This window comes from Oncorhynchus clarkii, chromosome 11, assembly GCF_045791955.1.
Source record: "Oncorhynchus clarkii lewisi isolate Uvic-CL-2024 chromosome 11, UVic_Ocla_1.0, whole genome shotgun sequence".
Taxonomy (NCBI): domain Eukaryota; kingdom Metazoa; phylum Chordata; class Actinopteri; order Salmoniformes; family Salmonidae; genus Oncorhynchus; species Oncorhynchus clarkii.
In genome coordinates this window covers 32,460,571-32,481,977 of record NC_092157.1, presented here as the reverse complement: position 1 = coordinate 32,481,977, position 21,407 = coordinate 32,460,571, and the positions used below count along the sequence as shown (strand labels likewise).

The 21,407-nt window shown below is 43.2% G+C and overlaps 1 protein-coding gene across 1 annotated transcript; it reads right to left on the bottom strand.

Moving 5' to 3' along the window:
• Positions 1 to 507: 507 nt before the first annotated feature.
• On the bottom strand, positions 508 to 20,153 carry LOC139420707 (condensin-2 complex subunit G2-like). The gene is made up of 27 exons (XM_071170940.1): positions 20,043 to 20,153; positions 19,798 to 19,887; positions 19,042 to 19,224; positions 18,570 to 18,684; positions 17,950 to 18,107; positions 13,888 to 14,022; positions 13,483 to 13,577; positions 12,959 to 13,115; positions 12,510 to 12,602; positions 12,283 to 12,408; positions 11,701 to 11,880; positions 11,295 to 11,447; positions 10,837 to 11,059; positions 10,324 to 10,415; positions 9,391 to 9,564; positions 9,034 to 9,104; positions 8,781 to 8,934; positions 8,228 to 8,401; positions 8,010 to 8,126; positions 7,426 to 7,566; positions 3,632 to 3,731; positions 3,241 to 3,422; positions 2,769 to 2,912; positions 2,559 to 2,662; positions 2,196 to 2,296; positions 1,829 to 1,931; positions 508 to 1,552 (listed from the first exon to the last, which is right to left on the bottom strand). The coding sequence occupies exons 2-27, from the start codon at positions 19,873 to 19,875 to the stop codon at positions 1,495 to 1,497; spliced, it is 3,411 nt and encodes a 1,136-aa protein (XP_071027041.1). The 5' UTR covers positions 19,876 to 19,887; positions 20,043 to 20,153; the 3' UTR covers positions 508 to 1,494.
• Positions 20,154 to 21,407: the final 1,254 nt, after the last annotated feature.

The following is a 21,407-nucleotide window of genomic DNA, read 5'->3' as shown; positions in this document are numbered from 1 at the left end:
CCCCTCCTAGGTTGTGACGTCAAAACACATGGCGAGCGGCCCGTGCCTGGTCTCTGAGCTTGCACCCACAGTGCGCAATAGTTAATGGTTAGCCAGTCTCACCACGAAAATAGAAGTTTATGAAATAAAGCTCAAGAGTAGGCAATATAGATATTGATATATATAAAAAAAATGCAATACCAATAAATCCAAGTGGGCATGAGGGAAGTCTATCGCAGAAAGCCAGTTACTAGCACCTGGGTTCAAACGCCAGCTGGAAAGAGTGGATTTAAACAAATTGATTTAAATTACATTGCAAGTGGAACCCTTTCCCATATATAGTGCACTACTATTGACCTGGGCCTGGTTTCCCAAAAGCATCTTAAAGCTAAGTTCATCTTTAGAACCATATGACCTTATGCCTTAAGATGCTTTAGGGAAACTGGGCCCATAGCGCTATAGTTCCTGGTAAAAAGTAGTGCACTAAGAGTAAAGTAAATGAGCTCATTTATAGTTTGACTCAGCATCTGAATAAACAAGTTAATATATGTGTTTATTGTAAGGCTGTATAAACAGTGGCAGAATAATTTTAAAATACCATAATATAGCATGGCTACTCAAGTTCATACAGAGTTCATACATGCATTGAAATGTCATGGAGCGTTTGTGTTGGATAGAACATAACTAAAAGCATACCAACTATATTTCCATCAATAAATTGTTCAAACAATAAGTGCATATTGTAGCAACCTTAGCACAACACCTTGCAACTTCATCAAGCAGTTCGGACCTCTTGGCACAACGGTTAAAGGTGTTGGTTTGACAGTTGATGGGTTCTAGTCCCAGTCGGGGCTACCCTCTATTCACTACAATATGATATACATACTTTATACAGGTAGATAGGTGGTAACCTTCTGCTGGGCATCTCTGCCTGTTGCACCTCCAGCAGTGCCTGTAAACCAGCTAGAGGATCATCACCCGGGGACCACCACTCCTCAATGTTACTCTCCTTCTCCCGGTAGGTCTCCTGGTGGTGGAGCAGTGGCAGGGACGTCTGCCTTTCATCCCCTGCAGCTGGCCTTTAGTTCTTCATTCTTGTCCTTCCTCCTTAGCCACAGAAACTAACCTTCTCTGCCAGTGGTGGAGCATAACTAAACAAACTATATTTATTTCAATAAAAGTGCAAATATGTACTATAAGTTAAACTAAAACATGTGGCAGTGTAAGTGATTTGTGGAGGCCTTTAGAGAGAATCCACAAAGACACGGTTGAAACTCACATTTCAAATGTGTTTTTAGCAGTTACTTAGCAATGTTACACACAGTTCAGTTCATGCAGCATAGAGTATACGGACGCAATACATAAATCCAAAGCGCAAATACAAGTCATGCTGCATACACCATGATCACACAGAATAGAAGAGCTTGGAAACAACAGAACAGAGGAATAGCTGACACTGGCAACAAAGAAACAATTAGTAAATGTTAAATATGTACATGAGGTTCTCTTGCCCCCTCATGGGCATGGCATCAGAATCTCATTCAAAGTGTTGATAGCGGATTCGTAGATTACCCTGGAAAAGGGGTACACAAATAAATAATGTAATGTCTTTTTTGTGGTTGCTATTAGGTCATTTTAAAATATAACTTGTCATGTTACAATTCCCAATTTACGAGCACGTTTCCTTAACATTTAGGGTAAAATGCCATAACAGCTAGCTAACAACGCAAAAATACTTCATTCTTAAAAACAATCAAAAGGTAGCAGAGCCAAATGGGTCTGGGTCAAAAGTAGTGCCCTACAGGATGCCATTTGGGACAGACCTTACACCGTTCATTAATCTAGTCACCTCTGGATGTGTCCTTCGTCCTCAGCCGTGACAGCGTAATGTTTCTGAAGCTGTCTTTGGACGGACACCGCTGTACTCTTCAGATCTGCCTTAAACCTCCCAGCTGGAACAAAGACAGGCACAATCATTAGAGGCCAGCTACACTGGAGCTTCTGGCATTCATTTCAATGAAACCTGGGCATAAGCAACCGGCTCAGGCCCGAGAACAGTGGATAATGGCACGCGCTCTGCTCCACACTGGCAAAACTCCCAGTTTAACAGCTAAAAACTTTTAGCCACGCCCTGTTAGAAACTATTCATGAATGTGAAATCATTCTTTCTTTTTTAAACTAGAGAAATTCTTTTTATTGCAACTTATTTTACTCACTCTGTCTGACAACTGCCAGAATGTGAAGAACTGCTGCCAATCCGGTCAGATCATCAATGACCTCTGAGTCGACAGTTGAGATGATCTCTGCCAGAAAGGCTCTGAAAAAGAGAAGAGGCCACGGATTAGAAACACCAATGGAGGAGAAAAGTACAGTATATATTCCATTGCTGGAGCTCTTTGTACGACACCGTGTGGGGTTGACTGTTTGGTGTCTGTTCTTCCTCGTTCTTCCTTTTTGTGTGGGAAAAAAAAAATCTGTAAAAACATTTATCACAAAAAAAAGGAAACCAAACTGAGCCGGGTCAGTGTGAATAGTAATAGAAAGCAGCAAAACACTTGGGAGTGTGGTCGGTTGTTTACCTTGTGACCGGGGGCGATTTGAGGAGAACGTTCAACAAGATGCTTGAGAGAGGAGGCAAATCCTGGACCGTCTCTGGTGTTGTGACCTCTTGAGGATGTGACATCTAAGATGGAACAGTTTTCAGTTCCATGTTCTTTATTTTGCAACCTATCAACATTTGGAATCACATTTTCTATCTTGGAAAATAGTGTATCAGCCATCTTTGTTGCCTTTTGCAGGGAGTGTTGGGTCGCTGCAAGGGTGGCAGCACAGACTGTTGAAAACACCCCGTTTAGGGGGTTGGAGCCGATGCCCGACCAAGCCTGAACCACCTGGAGGAAGTCTCCTAGAGCGGTAACAGCCAAGTGCCACAGCTACAAGAGCCAGAGGAGAGAAACAACCTTAAGTCATATATTCACATTTGAAAGCTGAACGTGGACATATCTATCTATAGCGTATCAGAGTCGGGGGTACACTGGGGAGAGCAACATTTTGTTGGTGGTACAGTAACTGAAAAACATCCTCTGAGAAGCTTGATACATATGGCCCCAGAGCTGCTTCTGTTGTTGGGCCAAATAGGTATTATTTATAGACAGCCATTTAAAGTGTGACTGAAGAGACTACCTCTAAATGATCTACGTGTGTGCTTTTGATTGACACTCAAACCATCAAGGCATTTGGGACGCAAGCCATCCTCCTCACCTCCTGGCCCTCCTCGGGGTCCTTCCTCAAGCAGCGAGCCATGACCTCCAGGATCTTCTGGAAGACGTTGGTGACCACGGTGAGGATGATGGAGGACTGGTTGTCCTGGTTCTCGGGGACGTAGTTCTCCGCCACCTCCGTCAGCACAAAGAGCAGCAGAGGAACACACAGGTAGCCCTTCTCTGAGAACACAATAAAACACACACATCAAATTTCCTCACAGACACAATGAAATGAGTGGCCTAGTCCAGTCAACAACTATTCTATAGAATCTACGGTTCTAAATATGCCTTATAGAAATGTTGATTTACAGATGGTCAAAATGGCATGTTTCTTAATTTAGATTCTGTAGGTCTCTATAGTAGTATATGTTAAGTATAGATATACTCACCAGAGAGGAGCACGATGGAGCACAGGTGAAGGACCTGCCCTTTGAACTCCTCGTCCCCAAGGCCCACACGGATCACATCTCTGCTCACCGTCAGTAAACACTGCCAAACATCACCGCAACGTTAGAGCAACCTTGTCACTTCACAAAGAGGGACAGAAAAATGACTGATGTTTTTTTTATTGTATCAGCATAGTAATTCAGAATTTATAAAACGCAACTGTTTTTAAGAACCTGGAATAATGCCGAAAGACCAACTAAACAAACTATATTATGGGACAATAAAAAAAATAATGAATTAAAAATTATATTTTTGTGCTAATTTGTCCTGAAAACGACGCATTGAATAAGCCACCATACCATAGTATCTTAATCTCAAGTGTTGGTGCTGGAGCTCTAGAGTTAGTGGAAGCAACAGAAGTGGGTATTAAGATAAATGAGGGGTTTATTTTCAATATCTGATCACAGCAGCAGCCTCTGGGTGACACACTTTGAGAGAGTAATGGAAGAAATAACTATAGAAGCCCATTTCAAAGAATAAATGAGTCCATCTTGCTCTCTGGGAGTGAGAGGCGTACAACGGAGAGCTGACACGTGAGAGTGTGGACCAGAGCTGAATAACAATCTATAAAACAGACTAAGGTGGCGTCCCAAATGGCACCTTATTCCCTATATAGTGTATTACTTTTGACCAAGACCTATAGGGCTCTGGTCAAAAGTAGTGCACGGAATAGGGTGCAATTTAGGATGAACCCTCAGTCTGTTCATAGAGTGACAGCATAGGAGAGATCCATGACAAGAATTGATCTACTGACCATAATACCATAAAGCTGCTCGTACATTACTAGGGCCTAATGTCCTGGCTAATACTGTAGCAGCGTAATACACAACTACAGTGCCTTGCGAAAGTATTCGGCCCCCTTGAACTTTGCGACCTTTTGCCACATTTCAGGCTTCAAACATAAAGATATAAAACTGTATTTTTTTTGTGTAGAATCAACAACAAGTGGGACACAATCATGAAGTGGAACGACATTTATTGGATATTTCAAACTTTTTTAACAAATCAAAAACTGAAAAATTGGGCGTGCAAAATTATTCAGCCCCCTTAAGTTAATACTTTGTAGCGCCACCTTTTGCTGCGATTACAGCTGTAAGTCGCTTGGGGTATGTCTCTATCAGTTTTGCACATCGAGAGACTGAAATTTTTTCCCATTCCTCCTTGCAAAACAGCTCGAGCTCAGTGAGGTTGGATGGAGAGCATTTGTGAACAGCAGTTTTCAGTTCTTTCCACAGATTCTCGATTGGATTCAGGTCTGGACTTTGACTTGGCCATTCTAACACCTGGATATGTTTATTATGGCAACTGCACCGCCCTCAACCGTAAGGCTCTCCAGAGGGTAGTGAGGTCTGCACAACGCATCACCGGGGGCAAACTACCTGCCCTCCAGGACACCTACACCACCCGATGTCACAGGAAGGCCATAAAGATCATCAAGGACATCAACCACCCGAGCCACTGCCTGTTCACCCCGCTATCATCCAGAAGGCGAGGTCAGTACAGGTGCATCAAAGCTGGGACCGAGAGACTGAAAAACAGCTTCTATCTCAAGGCCATCAGACTGTTAAACAGCCACCACTAACACTGAGTGGCTGCTGCCAACACACTGACACTGACTCAACTCCAGCCACTTTAATAATGGGAATTGATGGGAAATGATGTAAATATATCACTAGCCACTTTAAACAATGCTACCTTATATAAATGTTACTTACCCTACATTATTCATCTCATACGCATACGTATATACTGTACTCTATATCATCGACGGTATCCTTATGTAATACATGTATCACTAGCCACTTTATACTACACTATGCCACTTTGTTTACATACTCATCTCATTTGTACATACTGTACCCGATACCATCTACTGTATCTTGCCTATGCTGCTCTGTACCATCACTCATTCATATATCCTTATGTACATATTCTTTATCCCCTTACACTGTGTACAAGACAGTAGTTTGGAATTGTTAGTTAGATTACTTGTTATTACTGCATTGTCGGAACTAGAAGCACAAGCATTTCGCTACACTCGCATTAACATCTGCTAACCATGTGTATGTGACAAATAAAATTTGATTTGATTTGATTTGATTTATTGAACCATTCCATTGTAGATTTTGCTTTATGTTTTGAATCATTGTCTTGTTGGAAGACAAATCTCCGTCCCAGTCCCAGGTCTTTTGCAGACTCCATCAGGTTTTCTTCCAGAATGGTCCTGTATTTGGCTCCATCCATCTTCCCATCAATTTTAACCATCTTCCCTGTCCCTGCTGAAGAAAAGCAGGCCCAAACCATGATGCTGCCACCACCATGTTTGACAGTGGGGATGGTGTGTTCAGCTGTGTTGCTTTTACGCCAAACATAACGTTTTGCATTGTTGCCAAAAAGTTCAATTTTGGTTTCATCTGACCAGAGCACCTTCTTCCACATGTTTGGTGTGTCTCCCAGGTGGCTTGTGGCAAACTTTAAACAACACTTTTTATGGATATCTTTAAGAAATGGCTTTCTTCTTGCCACTCTTCCATAAAGGCCAGATTCGTGCAATATACGACTGATTGTTGTCCTATGGACAGAGTCTCCCACCTCAGCTGTAGATCTCTGCAGTTCATCCAGAGTGATCATGGGCCTCTTGGCTGCATCTCTGATCAGTCTTCTCCTTGTATGAGCTGAAAGTTAAGAGGGACGGCCAGGTCTTGGTAGATTTGCAGTGGTCTGATACTCCTTCCATTTCAATATTATCGCTTGCACAGTGCTCCTTGGGATGTTTAAAGCTTGGGAAATATTTTTGTATCCAAATCCGGCTTTAAACTTCTTCACAACAGTATCTCGGACCTGCCTGGTGTGTTCCTTGTTCTTCATGATGCTCTCTGCGCTTTTAACGGACCTCTGAGACTATCACAGTGCAGGTGCATTTATACGGAGACTTGATTACACACAGGTGGATTGTATTTATCATCATTAGTCATTTAGGTCAACATTGGATCATTCAGAGATCATCACTGAACTTCGGGAGAGAGTTTGCTGCACTGAAAGTAAAGGGGCTGAATAATTTTGCACGCCCAATTTTTCAGTTTTTGATCTGTTAAAAAAGTTTGAAATATCCAATAAATGTCGTTCCACTTCATGATTGTGTCCCACTTGTTGTTGATTCTTCACAAAATAATACAGTTTTATATCTTTATGTTTGAAGCCTGAAATGTGGCAAAAGGTCGCAAAGTTCAAGGGGGCCGAATACTTTCGCAAGGCACTGTATATTCTACGGCTATTTTTTTACATCTGATATTTGATAAAAGTCTCTAATGCTATATTACTTATGTGTTAAGGTTTCCAGATAACCTCTTTTTACATCAGCATTTGTCACAATTTGGTTAACTAAATACATTTGATTTGATTCATGTTCCCTCTGTCTACAGGTAAAGCACGGGTGTCAAACCCAATTCCTGGAAGGCCGAGTATCTCCTGTTTTTTTTTTTTGCTCCTGCCTTGAATGATCAATTAAGGTAATTGATTAGTTATGAGTTCCCCTCGCCTGACTGTCTAGGTCTTAGTACGACACAAATTGAAAGAAAATAACACAACCGGCAGACATACGGCCCTCCGGGAATTGAGTTTGAGTACCGCGGAGTACTGAACACAGAATTAACGCTTAGGTCTTCTGTACAAAAGGATAGTGTAAACCCTGTCCTGTGATTGATACCTGCCTCCCTATCCAGAGGGTCACACGTACCTCTACTACCTGCCTGGCGAGGTCCCGCTGCTGCTCAGTGACCCCTCCCTCACTGGGGCCGACCAGGAAGGGCAGCACCCTCTCTGCCACCCACGCTGCCGTGTTCTCCACAGGGACAAGGAAATCCCTCCCCTCCGAGAACTGGGAAAGCAAGTAACGGTGGTTATAGCAAGCCCAGGTGGTTATAAAAGGTGGTTATAGCCAAAACACTGCACAAACCAGTGGTTATATCCCAAATAGTGTCTACTAGATCTGGGACGATAAACCAAAGTACCTACAGTACACTGCTCAAACCGACACTTAGAGGACATTTAGCTGATATTGTTAGTAGCCTATACTTGACTAGAGATATGTGATGTTTGAAATTAAATAAAAGTCTGCTAATATGAGTGGCTGCTAATGGGACAATTGATAGCTACAACACGCAAAGTAGTAGTAGCTTTAAGGGTAGTAATAAAAATAAAAAACAGATGCACATTAGTGTTATAAAGTTATTTATTGCTAGCATAATAAGTCAGTTTATCATGGGCAATACTGTACACAGATTGGTTCCAAAGCGGAGGCATGTAGGCAATGGGACTCACTTTGTGCTGTAGATGGGCACTGAGACGTGCGTGAAGGGTAAATGCTCTTAGTGCCGTTTCTGCTCTGGGGACATCTGCCTGGGCCTCAGAAGAGCTCAGATGGGATAACAGCACTGACTGAGAAGGAAAACATGACACAGGATACCACCTCTGTTCATACCCACTCACCGCACATATAACCAATCTATACAACTGTGTAATTATATTATCTACTCTACCTTCCAGGCCCCGAGGGCTTTGTGCAGCTGTTTGAGCTGGCCCTGCCAGAAGGGCAGGATGCAGTCCCGCGTGGAGGTACGACTGACCAGGTACTCCAGGTAATCTAGCCCCAGGTCTGGCTTGGCCTCCATCGTCTCCTTGATGCGCACTTTCCGACTGGTGTTCCCTTTGCCCTGTGGAGGAGAAGGGGGAGCAGAGAGGTGGGGTAATGTCCAACGATGTCATGATTACATCTCAGTACACTACTATAAAGAGCATTAAGGCAAAAAAAAAAAAAACTTTGTTTACTCAGAATAAAGTTAGTAAGATTTATTACTATGTAGATGCATCCCTCCTTTCTGCATTACAATGCCTAATAAAATATCCCAAGGAGCCGGCGAGGATCTCGCTGAGGCATCCCTATTCATCTGTGCCTGTATCTCAAATGGCACCCTTTCCCTATATAGTGCACTACTTTAGACCAGAGAACCTATGGACCCCCTAGTCAAAAGTAGGTCAAAATATAGAGAATAGGGTGCCATTTGTGACACAACCTCTGTGCGTGTTGCTTACAGCGGGGGTGGGTAAGGCATCAGTGAGCCAGTCTGTGATGAGCTCCAGGACGTGTGCAGCCTGGCCCCAGCTACACAGGCACTCGATGATCTGACTGTACTGGGACACCTTGGCCCCCGCCTCCAGCCTCTTCAGCCTGGACAGCACCCCACAGCTGGAACACAGGGACAAGAGAGACAGGTTAACACAGACAGACACAGAGAGAGCCTGAAGAGGCCAAAAAGGACGACAAGTTAGCAGGACCCCCACAGACCTGAAAGTGGGGACAGAAGCTGGGGGCAGTAGGGAGGCCAGTTGGATGAGGGGAACTGTGGAACGCTCCTCCTGAAAGAGAGAGAAACAAGGTGAGGACATCTTAAATGATGGGGAAGATATCTGGGGTGCGTACCAATAATCTTACCTTCTTCCTTTAAGTGCGAACTCGTTCACTACTCCCCACACATTTAAAAGCATTGGACTGGTGTTGGCATGGACTAGAGGGCATTTCCATAAACCAGTCATTTCCTTTCAAATCTATGAAGGGAAGTGAACAAGTGTTCACTTCGGAGAGATTATTGGGACACAACCAAAGTTGTGACTGCCACAGGGTAAACTCCAGTCCACCTCACACCTGGAAGACATTGAAGTACTTGGGCACAACGGAGCCAAACTTGGCAGTGGTGTACTGGAGGGCGTCCTTGTTGAGCTCCAGGGCTTTCCGGATGCTCCGCCACAAGATCACCACCACCTCCAGCAGACTGGCCATGGACGCCGTGTCCTTGACCGACAGGACATGCTCCAGAACCTGCAAGGAACTTTGTTTTAAATTTGGGATTTCAAATACAACAAAGCGGTCACCGTGTAACTTGTTGTGGTAAACAGCAGAGTGATGGGGCAGGAGAAATATAGAGTCCAGTAGGTACTTGCCCTCAAACCACAAATAGGAAAACACCAAGGAGGCTGGGATGCCAAAATATGCTTAAATAAATACCATGCTCGAAAGCATACAAAATGCCTATTTAATTTTTTTTGCACTTACCTTTTGAGCATGGCATTCAATGAAGTATATTTTAGCACATCAGCCTCCTTGTTTCTTTCTCATGGTTCGAGAACTACTGAACTCTAAGGAAATGTTCTCTCTCGCACCGGCCACTATTCATTCTAGCCTGAGCGCAAACCCTCATACTAGCTTTCTATGCTAGAGACAAGTAAACACTTAAATTCATAGACAGAGCTACAGATGCAAGGACTGACCATCCAGTACACCAGAGAGACCGATCAAAAGTATAGTTTTTACCATGTCTTGAAGCTGGAAAGTGTTTGTTTAGAACTACATTTCCAAACAATTGAGTAAAACAAGATTATACGTTGAGTTAAATGATGGGGTACGACAGGAAATGAGCGGAGGCATTTAGCTGAAGAGGTGGGATGTACTAATTCTATATTACAATTTGAATGATGGGAAAAAAAATCTTGATTATCGTAGATGCATTCCATTGACAAACGACAATTTCCTTAGTCTTGTAAGTGAGCTGACATTCAGTGCTACAAAAATCTGTCTTACACTTGTGTTCTCCTTGTTCGATTTGGTCTCGTTCAGGTCTTCAGTCTGGATGCAGGCGTTCAAACACTGGCGGATTATCAGCATCAGCTTGACTGGGACACAAGCGGTACAGTCAAACAGACTTTCGTTCAGGGATTTCTAACCACTTCAAATGACTCGCATAACATCTGCTAGCTAGATACGTAGTTTGAATAGGATCTAGGGGGAATAAAGACCTTAGACAGGTCAGTACTGTCAACAGATTAACGAGTGATTTAAATGGATAGTTCGAGAGTTTGGCAATGAAGCCCCTTTTTTTGTGTTCTCTACTTACCCAGAATCGGATGAACTCATGGGTACCATTTTGTATATCTATGCTTGCAGTTTGAAGGAAGTGACTGGAAAAATGTCAAACTATCCCTTTAAATGCCACATATACTGACAGGCGCTACATACTGTAGCTGAAGGCCAAACTGACCTATATTAGTGAGGGCTGTGTAGGAGCTACTGTATGTAACTGCAGGCTAAACTCACCTATGTTAGTGGGGGCTGTGTAGATGTGTGCATACTGGTAGAAAGTTCTAGCTGCCTTGGGGTTCATCTGAATCAGAGTGACGCAGCGCTCGCACCACACCTCCACTGATTGGTTGACGGGGAAGAAGGAATTGAAGAGGAGGTTGACGATGCGCTTGGAGACAGGCTGCGAGTCGACGGCCAGACGGGCTAGCAGGTGTTCCATGGAGGACACCTTCCAGAACTGGAGAGAGGAGGGGTACGGCAGGGTGAGCATCACAAATAATGTCTGACAGTACTACTGAGATAAGCGGGGAATCAAAAACCTTTCTCCCAACACAAACAGAAATAACTACAGTGTATTTCCTGACAAAATGACAACAATGAAGAAATATATAATATCGTCATTGTTGTCTTTTTGTTAGGTAATACGTTGTGGTTTTACACAAAACAGAAATACACGCAAGCGGTATTTTTACCTTGGCAGCTCGCACTGCTTTGATCTTGAGCAGCATGTTGAGGAAGGCCACGCGTACTTTCTCCGAGGTGTCATGGAGGCTGTTCTTCAGAGCTGGCAGCAGCTGCTCCAGCAACGGGTGACTGTGGCCATTGTCCAGCACGATGGTCAAACACTGGAGAGAAGATTTAATTGTAATCCATAACAACAACACAGAACCGCAGTGATGACTAGAGGGGGGTCAGAGTTCCTATAGGTCTGCATCCCAAATGGCACCCTATTCCCTATACAGGGCACTGCTTTTGACCTGAGCCTTAAGGACCTGTCAAATTAGTGCACTATACAGGGAATAGAGTACCATTTTGGACATAGCCATAATGTTCTAATATATGTAGTGTTTTATTGTATTCAATACTGTGGTAACTCACCTTGAAGACGGAGCAGCGGACATCGGGGGAGGTGGTATCATTGGCCAGCTCTACCACAAGCTTCTTGAGGAAGTCGATGATGACAGTGGGGGGGATGACCTCCCAGCACTTGGCCAGGATCTTACAGACCCCGAGGGTGGCTGTGGAGCGCACCAGAGGCTGAGGGTCCTCTAGCAGGCACTGACATGTTACAAACACACACCGACACACAGGAACAAACAGGTGAGAGCTTTCGAATATTAAGCAGACATCACTTATTAAACAGGAACACACTGTACACATGCTGATAAAATAGACTCACTACACTTGAACTATTTAAACCATTTAAATCCACACAGAAAGATTCTGTTTCATTATTCCAAATTGTCGTATTTACATTTAAGTCATTTAGCAGACGCTCTTATCCAAACTGACTTCAGGGTTAAGTGCCTTGCTCAAAGGCACAGACAGATTTTGCATCTTAGTCGGCTTGGGGATTCGTACCAGCAATCTTTCGGTTATTAGCACAACTTATGGCATTTCAGGGATTCACAAACATAAAACGACCACTTGGAAATTCAACGTCATAATACATTGACTTACGACCAGCGTGTCCAGTTGTTTCTGGATGGTCTCGTCCATCTTCTCACTGCTCTGGCTAGGATTGTTGATAGGGAAGGCCTCGGTGAAGAGCAGAGTGGCATTGGCCCGGACCTCAGAGTTGGCAGCCTGCAATTATAGAGAGAAGACTCTTTCATTAATTCAACAACAACAAAAAACACTATCCAGAAATAAAGAGAGTCGTTGTATCAAGGAAAATTTGACTGTACGCTTAGCGCTCTCCAGAGAATGGGCTTGTAGAGTCTGTAAAGCATCTCATCCAACCCATTGCGGCCCTTCCGTTTGTGAAAGTAGCTCAGTATCTACACAGATGAGAGTTAAAGTGACACACATAAAATAAACGTCAACCATTGCAGTGAATATGTAGACTTTGTGGTAAAGTAAGCCAGCTGGAGGTTTGCTGACATGATGCTAAAGCCTTAGTCTTGTTATGAAAAAATAGACAATAAATACAGGAAATTTGTATTGGTGAAGTACTCCTTTTCCTTATATTAATGATAAAAAAATATATATTTTTTTTTATGTAATCGATACAGTTACATATCTCAATATTATATTGATATTTGACTCCAAGTATCAATTTGTAAAAAATAAATAAAAGCAGACAGAGTGAGAAATATGTTTGAAACACACTAAGTGAAATGTTCACGGCACCCACCTGTCTGACTTTGGCATGGACGGGTGAAGTCCTGTGCAGGAGCACAGCGTGCTGCATGAAGTCCTGGATGCACGTGCTCTCTATCTGCTCCAGACAGACCCCAGAAGCCTTCTTCCAGGCCCGGCAGTAGATCTCAGCTATGTGGTCAGTGTGGGGCCTGGGAAAAATCAACAGAGTTCAACCAAGCAGTCAAAAAACAGGTATATCATCATGAATTGAATAGGAGAAAACCATTGCCTTCTGACAGCTACTTTTGAATAAGTAAACTTTGACCGAGCCAGAACGACCCATCTCCTGTTTCTGTAGCGGGAGGCAGCTTGATGTGCAAGTACACCTCCTGGACAGAACACTAAGTCTGTCATGGGGCCTTACCCTAAATGCTGAGTGCCAAGCTGAAAGTCACCGGGTCCCATTTTTGTTGAGTCTTTGGTATGACTCGACCGGGGATCGAATCCCCAACCTCCCAGACATTATAACAAGGACACTTAGTACCTTAATAGGAAACTACAAATGCAAACACTTACTTTGCAAAGTAAGGTAGCTGGTTTTTGATGGTTCCATGGATCATCCGGATGAAGTTGACATTCCAGCTAAAGAGGAAGACCATCAGACGCTTCCCCTGTCAACGAAAGTCATTTTATCGGAACGACAATGTGAGCATGATAGCATAGCATAAGATCTCACACACACACACCAGACCCGGGTTTCAAATACGTGGGAAAAAAATATATAAAAACATGCAGCTTTTTCTTTTGTCTGGAGTTCCAAGTGGTCAGGGTTTGCAGTTTTGGGACTTTACTTTTCGTTTATTAAGCTAGGCAAGCTCAAACGGGCAGAGAAAATATTTGAAATTCAATCCATTTTTAAGTATTTAAAAAAAAAAAAGTTCTGACACACACACAAACACACCAATAAAAACACATACTTACATCTTCGTTTTTAATGTGATTGACACTGAGGAAGCACTGTAGCAGCAGATCGATCAGCTCCTTGCTGCACTCCGACGCAAAGTCCACAGTGAACAGCACTTCATGGAAACCCCAAAGCCGTTGGATCTCAGCCCCCTGAGAACGTGCACGCAACGCAGCGACAACATTCAGCAAACCAAATACAAAAACGGGTCAATGCAGACGCCAAAAGGTGTCAAGATGAGACAAAAGGTTAGTACAGAGATATTCTTCCCCAGATAACCAGAGACCCATACTGGAGAACAGCCTAAAATGCAGATACTGCCTGCAAGGAATCCATCTCACTAGGTCCGAAACGAGAGGATCACAAATCATAAAATCACTCCAATGCAAACAGCCACCTCTCTGATACACTAGTGTAGAAGAAGACTTCAGTTCTGACAGAGATAAAATGAAGAGCACATACTGTCTTTCAAACTAATTCTTCAGTTGATCCCTGAATGAGAGTACCGGGTGATTAGAGAGCACTCGTCTGTTGTCGAGACCAGGGAGTTGAGAGAAAAAAATATTTGACTCAGGCTCCTTATGGAGAGGATTAGGGATATAGGGGGCTTCACAAAACACAGAGGAGGAGGAGGAGAGGCAATCAGATAGGGCGCACAAGATAAAAAGCAAGCACATGGAATAAAAAAAGTAAATATGTAAACATGTACCCAGGATTTTTCCTGCATAGAAAACTCTTGGGTGGGCTGCCTAAGTGTTTTTTTTTAGGGCCGCCTATGTCCAAACAGTCTTCAGTTTAGGGGATGGAAAAACCTTTTCAGTGTAAAACGTCAACGACCAAAACCAGATATAAAAGTACACTATATATACAAAAGTATGTGGACACCCCTTCAAATGAGTGAATTCGGGCTATTTCAGCCACACCCGTTGCGGACAGGTGTATAAAAATTGAGCACAAAGCCATGCAATCTCCAAAGACACACATTGGCAGTAGAATGGCCTTACTGAAGAGCTCAGTGAGTTTCAATGTGGCACAGCCATAGGACGCTAACTTTCCAAAGAGTCAGTTCGTCAAATCTCTGCCCTGCTAGAGCTGCCCCGGTCAACTAAGCGCAGTTATTGTGAAGTGAAAAAGCGAAATGGTAGGGCACACAAGCTCACAGAACTGGACCGCCGAGTGCTGAAGCGCGTACAAATCGTCTGTCCTCGGATGCAACACTCACTACCTAGTTCCAAATTGCCTCTGGAAGCAGCCACACACAAGCCTAAGATCACCATGCACAATTCCAAGCGTCAGCTGGAGCGGTGTGAAGTTCACTGCCATTGGACTCTGGAGCGGTGGAAACACGTTCTCTGGAGTGATGAATCACACTTCACCATCTGGCAGTCTGACAGGCGAATCTGGGTTTGATGGATGCCAGGAGAACGCTAGCTGCCCCAACGCATAGTGCCAACTATAAAGTTTGGTGGAGGAGGAAATGGTCTGGGGCTGTTTTTTCGTGGTCCGGGCTAGGCCCCTTAGTTCCAATGTAGGGGAATCTTAATGCTACAGCATACAATGACATTCTAGACGATTCTGTGCTTCCAACTTTGTGGCAAACGTTTGGAGAAAGCCCTTTCCCAAACTGGCCTGCACAGAGCCCTGACCTCAACCCTATTGAACACTCTTGGGATGAATTGGAATGCCAACTGCGAGCCAGGCCTAATCGCATAACATCAGTCCCCGACCTCACTAATGCTCGTGGCTGAACGGAAGCAAGTCCCCACAGAAACGTTCCAACATCTAGTGGAAAGCCTTCCCAGAAGAGTGGAGGCTGTTATAGCAGCAAAGGGGGAGCAACTCCATATTAATGCCCATGATTTTGGAATTAGATGTTCGACGAGCAGGTGTCCACATACTTTTGGTAATGTAGTGTATTTAGAAAAGATAATGAACCTAATATACAGTGCCTTGCGAAAGTATTCGGCCCCCTTGAACTTTGCAACCTTTTGCCACATTTCAGGCTTCAAACATAAAGATATAAAACTGTATTTTTTTGTGAAGAATCAACAACAAGTGGGACACAATCATGAAGTGGAACGACATTTATTGGATATTTCAAACTTTTTTAACAAATCAAAAACTGAAAAATTGGGCGTGCTAAAATATTCGGCCCCCTTAAGTTAATACTTTGTAGCGCCACCTTTTGCTGCGATTACAGCTGTAAGTCGCTTGGGGTATGTCTCTATCAGTTTTGCACATCGAGAGACTGAAATGTTTTCCCATTCCTCCTTGCAAAACAGCTCGAGCTCAGTGAGGTTGGATGGAGAGCAATTGTGAACAGCAGTTTTCAGTTCTTTCCACAGATTCTCGATTGGATTCAGGTCTGGACTTTGACTTGGCCATTCTAACACCTGGATATGTTTATTTTTGAACCATTCCATTGTAGATTTTGCTTTATGTTTTGGATCATTGTCTTGTTGGAAGACAAATCTCCGTCCCAGTCTCAGGTCTTTTGCAGACTCCATCAGGTTTTCTTCCAGAATGGTCCTGTATTTGGCTCCATCCATCTTCCCATCAATTTTAACCATCTTCCCTGTCCCTGCTGAAGAAAAGCAGGCCCAAACCATGATGCTGCCACCACCATGTTTGACAGTGGGGATGGTGTGTTCAGCTGTGTTGCTTTTACGCCAAACATAACGTTTTGCATTGTTGCCAAAAAGTTAAATTTTGGTTTCATCTGACCAGAGCACCTTCTTCCACATGTTTGGTGTGTCTCCCAGGTGGCTTGTGGCAAACTTTAAACAACACTTTTTATGGATATCTTTAAGAAATGGCTTTCTTCTTGCCACTCTTCCATAAAGGCCAGATTTGTGCAATATACGACTGATTGTTGTCCTATGGACAGAGTCTCCCACCTCAGCTGTAGATCTCTGCAGTTCATCCAGAGTGATCATGGGCCTCTTGGCTGCATCTCTGATCAGTCTTCTCCTTGTATGAGCTGAAAGTTTAGAGGGACGGCCAGGTCTTGGTAGATTTGCAGTGGTCTGATACTACTTCCATTTCAATATTATCGCTTGCACAGTGCTCCTTGGGATGTTTAAAGCTTGGGAAATATTTTTGTATCCAAATCCGGCTTTAAACTTCTTCACAACAGTATCTCAGACCTGCCTGGTGTGTTCCTTGTTCTTCATGATGCTCTCTGCGCTTTTAACGGACCTCTGAGACTATCACAGTGCAGGTGCATTTATACGGAGACTTGATTACACACAGGTGGATTGTATTGATCATCATTAGTCATTTAGGTCAACATTGGATCATTCAGAGATCCTCACTGAACTTCTGGAGAGAGTTTGCTGCACTGAAAGTAAAGGGGCTGAATAATTTTGCACGCCCAATTTTTCAGTTTTTGATCTGTTAAAAAAGTTTGAAATATCCAATAAATGTCGTTCCACTTCATGATTGTGTCCCACTTGTTGTTGATTCTTCACAAAAAAATACAGTTTTATATCTTTATGTTTGAAGCCTGAAATGTGGCAAAAGGTTGCAACGTTCAAGGGGGCCGAATACTTTCGCAAGGCACTGTATATATATATATTTTTTAAATAAGATCACCGTTGATAACTAATAATCACCAAAATAAAATCTAGACAGTCAGAGAGAAACAAATTCCCCAAATTATGCATTCTGGAGTATTTTGGTCATGGCATGTGGCCCCAATTGATTTTGGTATAATGTTTGTCACTTAGACAGCATAACCCATGGCAAAATGTGTAGAACTGCAGAAAATGAGCCTCAAAATTGCAACATTTTTATCTCCACCACACGGCCAAATGTGTAGAATTACAGGAAATTAGCTTTGAAACAATTTTGTCATTACGGGCCTCTAAAATGTCAGGTCGGAGACCACATCATTGGACACATCCATAGCCACACCCGCATCACACACACCAGAAAAAACCCTGGTAGCCTATCATTTTCTATTTCCCACCAGAATAACTGAAAGCAAGTCCAGAAAGCTCGCTAGAGAAAAGGGACGACTGACAGAGAGCAAAACAGAAAAGCAACAATAGGCCATGTTGGTGCTAAAGGGTACGTACTGGTTTCTTCAGTATGAGGGTCTTCTCCAGGCTTCCAAGGAAGGCTGTGCGGCCCAGCTCTTCTTTACCAAGGAGGCCTTTCTTCCACCAAGCCTCGCACAGACCGTGGATAGCCTGCCGCAGAGGCATCTCAGAGGCAGGAAGGTAAGGCAGGACACCTGGGGTTGTTGGACAGAGACAGACTGAAGGGTTGGGGTACTTAAAATAGTCTGGCTGACACCTAACTCAAAGTCCTCCTGACTTCAGTCTGGAAAGACTCTTTTGATGTTGTCAGCATGGTGTCGATAACTGCTTTTTTACTGATTGGTTCTCCTCTGTGTCTTTCTCACTCAAACACACACATGGACAGCCACACAGCCCCCCGAGCGCCGCCAAAGCTCAGCCAGAAATAAGTACAACTCTGCACAAATACTGCATCTACAAAGGCCTCCTGTCCAGACCAGTGTGTCAGCTCTCCCTCACTGACCATGTGAGTCGTGTTAACCAGGCTCCGTAAAACATGTATTTTCAAACGCTTTGAGATTCTTTCTATACTAAAAAAAAGCACTATAGAAATTAAATCATTTATTCTTATTACTATAAAACAAGGATAGAGTTCATACTAAAAAATAAAAACTCACCATTTAATATGTTGCCACACTCTAAGAGAGAATTGTAGGTGTCGCCATCCTCAATGACGTCCACAGAAGCTGTGACCACTAGAGTCACTCCCTCAAGGACAGACATGGTGTGTGTCTAAATAACGAAATAGATTACCACCTCTCAATCAAGGAATAGTAGACAACTGAACGCTGACATCAGATGTAGGAGATGAAGTCAGAGCAAGAATTAAACAACTGTTGTCAAGCCCAGTGTGGAAAAATGTAGAAGAGAGGGAGAGTGGTCAGGATGTGGAATTGACATGAGACTACGATTCTCCATGGCAGAAAAACAAGGCAGACTAAACTCTTTGGTCGAACCTTCTTTATGTCAAATAGTGTGCACTATAGCTTGGGAAAACAAACAATTGACTTTAGGTGACAACATAACACATTTTTTTCCCAACATTAGGACTGTATCCCTTAAATGTAGTATTGTGACAACTCTACTCACCCGGTCTTGGGACACCACCTCCATGTCATTGTCCTCCTCTAAGCCAGCATCCCAGTGCTCTGGTGCGAAGGCTGCCAGCTGGTCACAAAGTAGTGTGACTAGTCGGGCCCACAGTGCCTCTCTCTGGCCCTTTGGCAGCTCCTGCAGGACCTCATCCAGGTCAAAGGGCTCAGACGTGTCCTTCTGTGGTAACATTGCAGCCAACCGGGTCAGAGGCAAGGCTCTCAAATAGATAGACGAGCATAAGGAATGGTAGGCAATACTCATTTTGAGAATCATGATATTGGTCCTATAAGACAGGGGTTCCCAAACTTTTTCACTGAAGCCCCCCTTTCAGCATTGGGGAACATCCCAGGTCCCAACATCTATGTGCACAAGCACTGTTTTTGACAAACGGTTGCCCTCTTGTTGTCGGGGGGTTTTAAGCTTATTTCCTGCAATTCTGTACAGTTTGCCATGGCTAATGTGTGTGTATTCATGTGATATTTGAGTGATTCAAACATTACAACAAAATATATGGGCTAAAAAACATTTGCATTTCTGAAAAGTTATAAAAAGCTAAGGTAGGCAATGACTGACATGACAAAAGGAAAACTTATGATACCCAATTTCGAAATTGCACCTAGTGCATTCTACTATTACCACTTAAGAGTAAGTTGAAAGCCTGACTGTTTATTTATTATTATAAAGCTTGGGAACCACTCCTATTCCTATTTGAAGTTTTGCAAAAACAACATTGTAGCTAATGTTACTCACATGGAGTTTAGTGAAAATGAGAAATTCCCCCACATTGTCTTTGCAGATGGAGTCTAAAAATGCCTCTCGCTTAGACATGTTTAGCCAGTACTGTGAAATAAGAAGTAAAATATCTCGTTAAATCTGAATAACAATGTTAGATAACAAACCGAATTTGCTTCGTGTTTCCGTTTTATGGACAAAAAGAAATCTAGAGTACATCAGCATATCATAAACCACTAGCTAAGTTTATGTTAAATACATACCAATGTCGTATGCCGTTCTTATAAATCATCAACTATTTTCTTATTATATTCGCAGCTTCCCCGCGCAAATTTGTATTTGACAACGTCCAGAGCCACGTGACACACCGTTGTGAAGTCTCCAGAGACGGAAGAGGAAGCGAGACATCCCACTCCCTCATTTTTAATAGAAGTCAATGATCTAAGAAGACCAGAGACCCAGTTACCATCGCAATGGTGTCTATGGGAGAGCCACCCCCTTAAATAACCCGGAACAGATCCTTTTTTATTTTTTGTTCAATGGTAAACAGCCTGAGTGAACTATCTTCATTCATCCACCATCTTATATACCTTGGTGCCCAACATCACGATACATCCGAAGCAGACTCAACAGACCAGGGGTTGGAAAGTCAATGGGAGTAGTGAACAATTCTTCCTGAGTTAACGTTTTAGTCATTTAGCAGACTCTCTTATCCAGAGCGATTTACAGATGCAATTAGGGTTAAGCTCCTTGCTCAAGGGCACATCGACAGATTTTTCAACTATTTAGCTCGGGGATGACTTACGGTTACTGGCTACTTGCCGCCCATGAACTATATTGCTTGTGGTTACCCGCAACAGCTCAGGGAACCTGGGCACCTGGAGCAGGGTAATAATAACGTCAACACTTGCTAAAGTGGGCCCTAACAGTAAGCCACCCCATTATCAGTGCCCCCCCTCTCTGGCCAGGCAGAGCCCATAAGTGGGGTCTGAAGGGCTGGGTAGGTCTGCCTTGGGGTCTGAAGCCATAGTGAGGAGGGCGTTAGTTTTTCGATGTATGAAGGTACAACCTAGATTTGAGCCAATGTCGTAAGTAGCTGAACATGTTATTACTCCAAAACTCCTGAATGTGACAAACAGACACGTTTTCATTTTCGTCAAAAGTAACTATATCGAAGCAGTGCCTTTTGAGTGGAAGGCAAGCACAAGCGCAGTTCGATGAGGTGTTCCTGCGCGAGGGATTTTCATACTAAACCATCTTTGACTGTATAGCCTACTTTATTTAAGCAGTATTTTTGAGTGTGGAGCAAGGCTACTTATGTTATTGATTTTGGAGTAATAACTAATTTACCGCCTGGTGATGTCACCAGGCAGGCCAAAACTCAATCGCACCAAAACAGGCTGGAATGTCAGGCAATTTATTTTAACAGCTCTTACACTAAAAGGGCGTGATCATCATTTTGACAATTTCACAGTTTTATTTCAACCTTATATAGAAAATAAAGATTGACTGCTCTGGGCCGGGCCTTTAAAGTAATCTGTAAACACACACACACACATTGTGTTAGTGTCTCTTTCATTTGTATTGGTTATTTTTAAATGATAAAGTAACACAATAGTAAGTAGTTA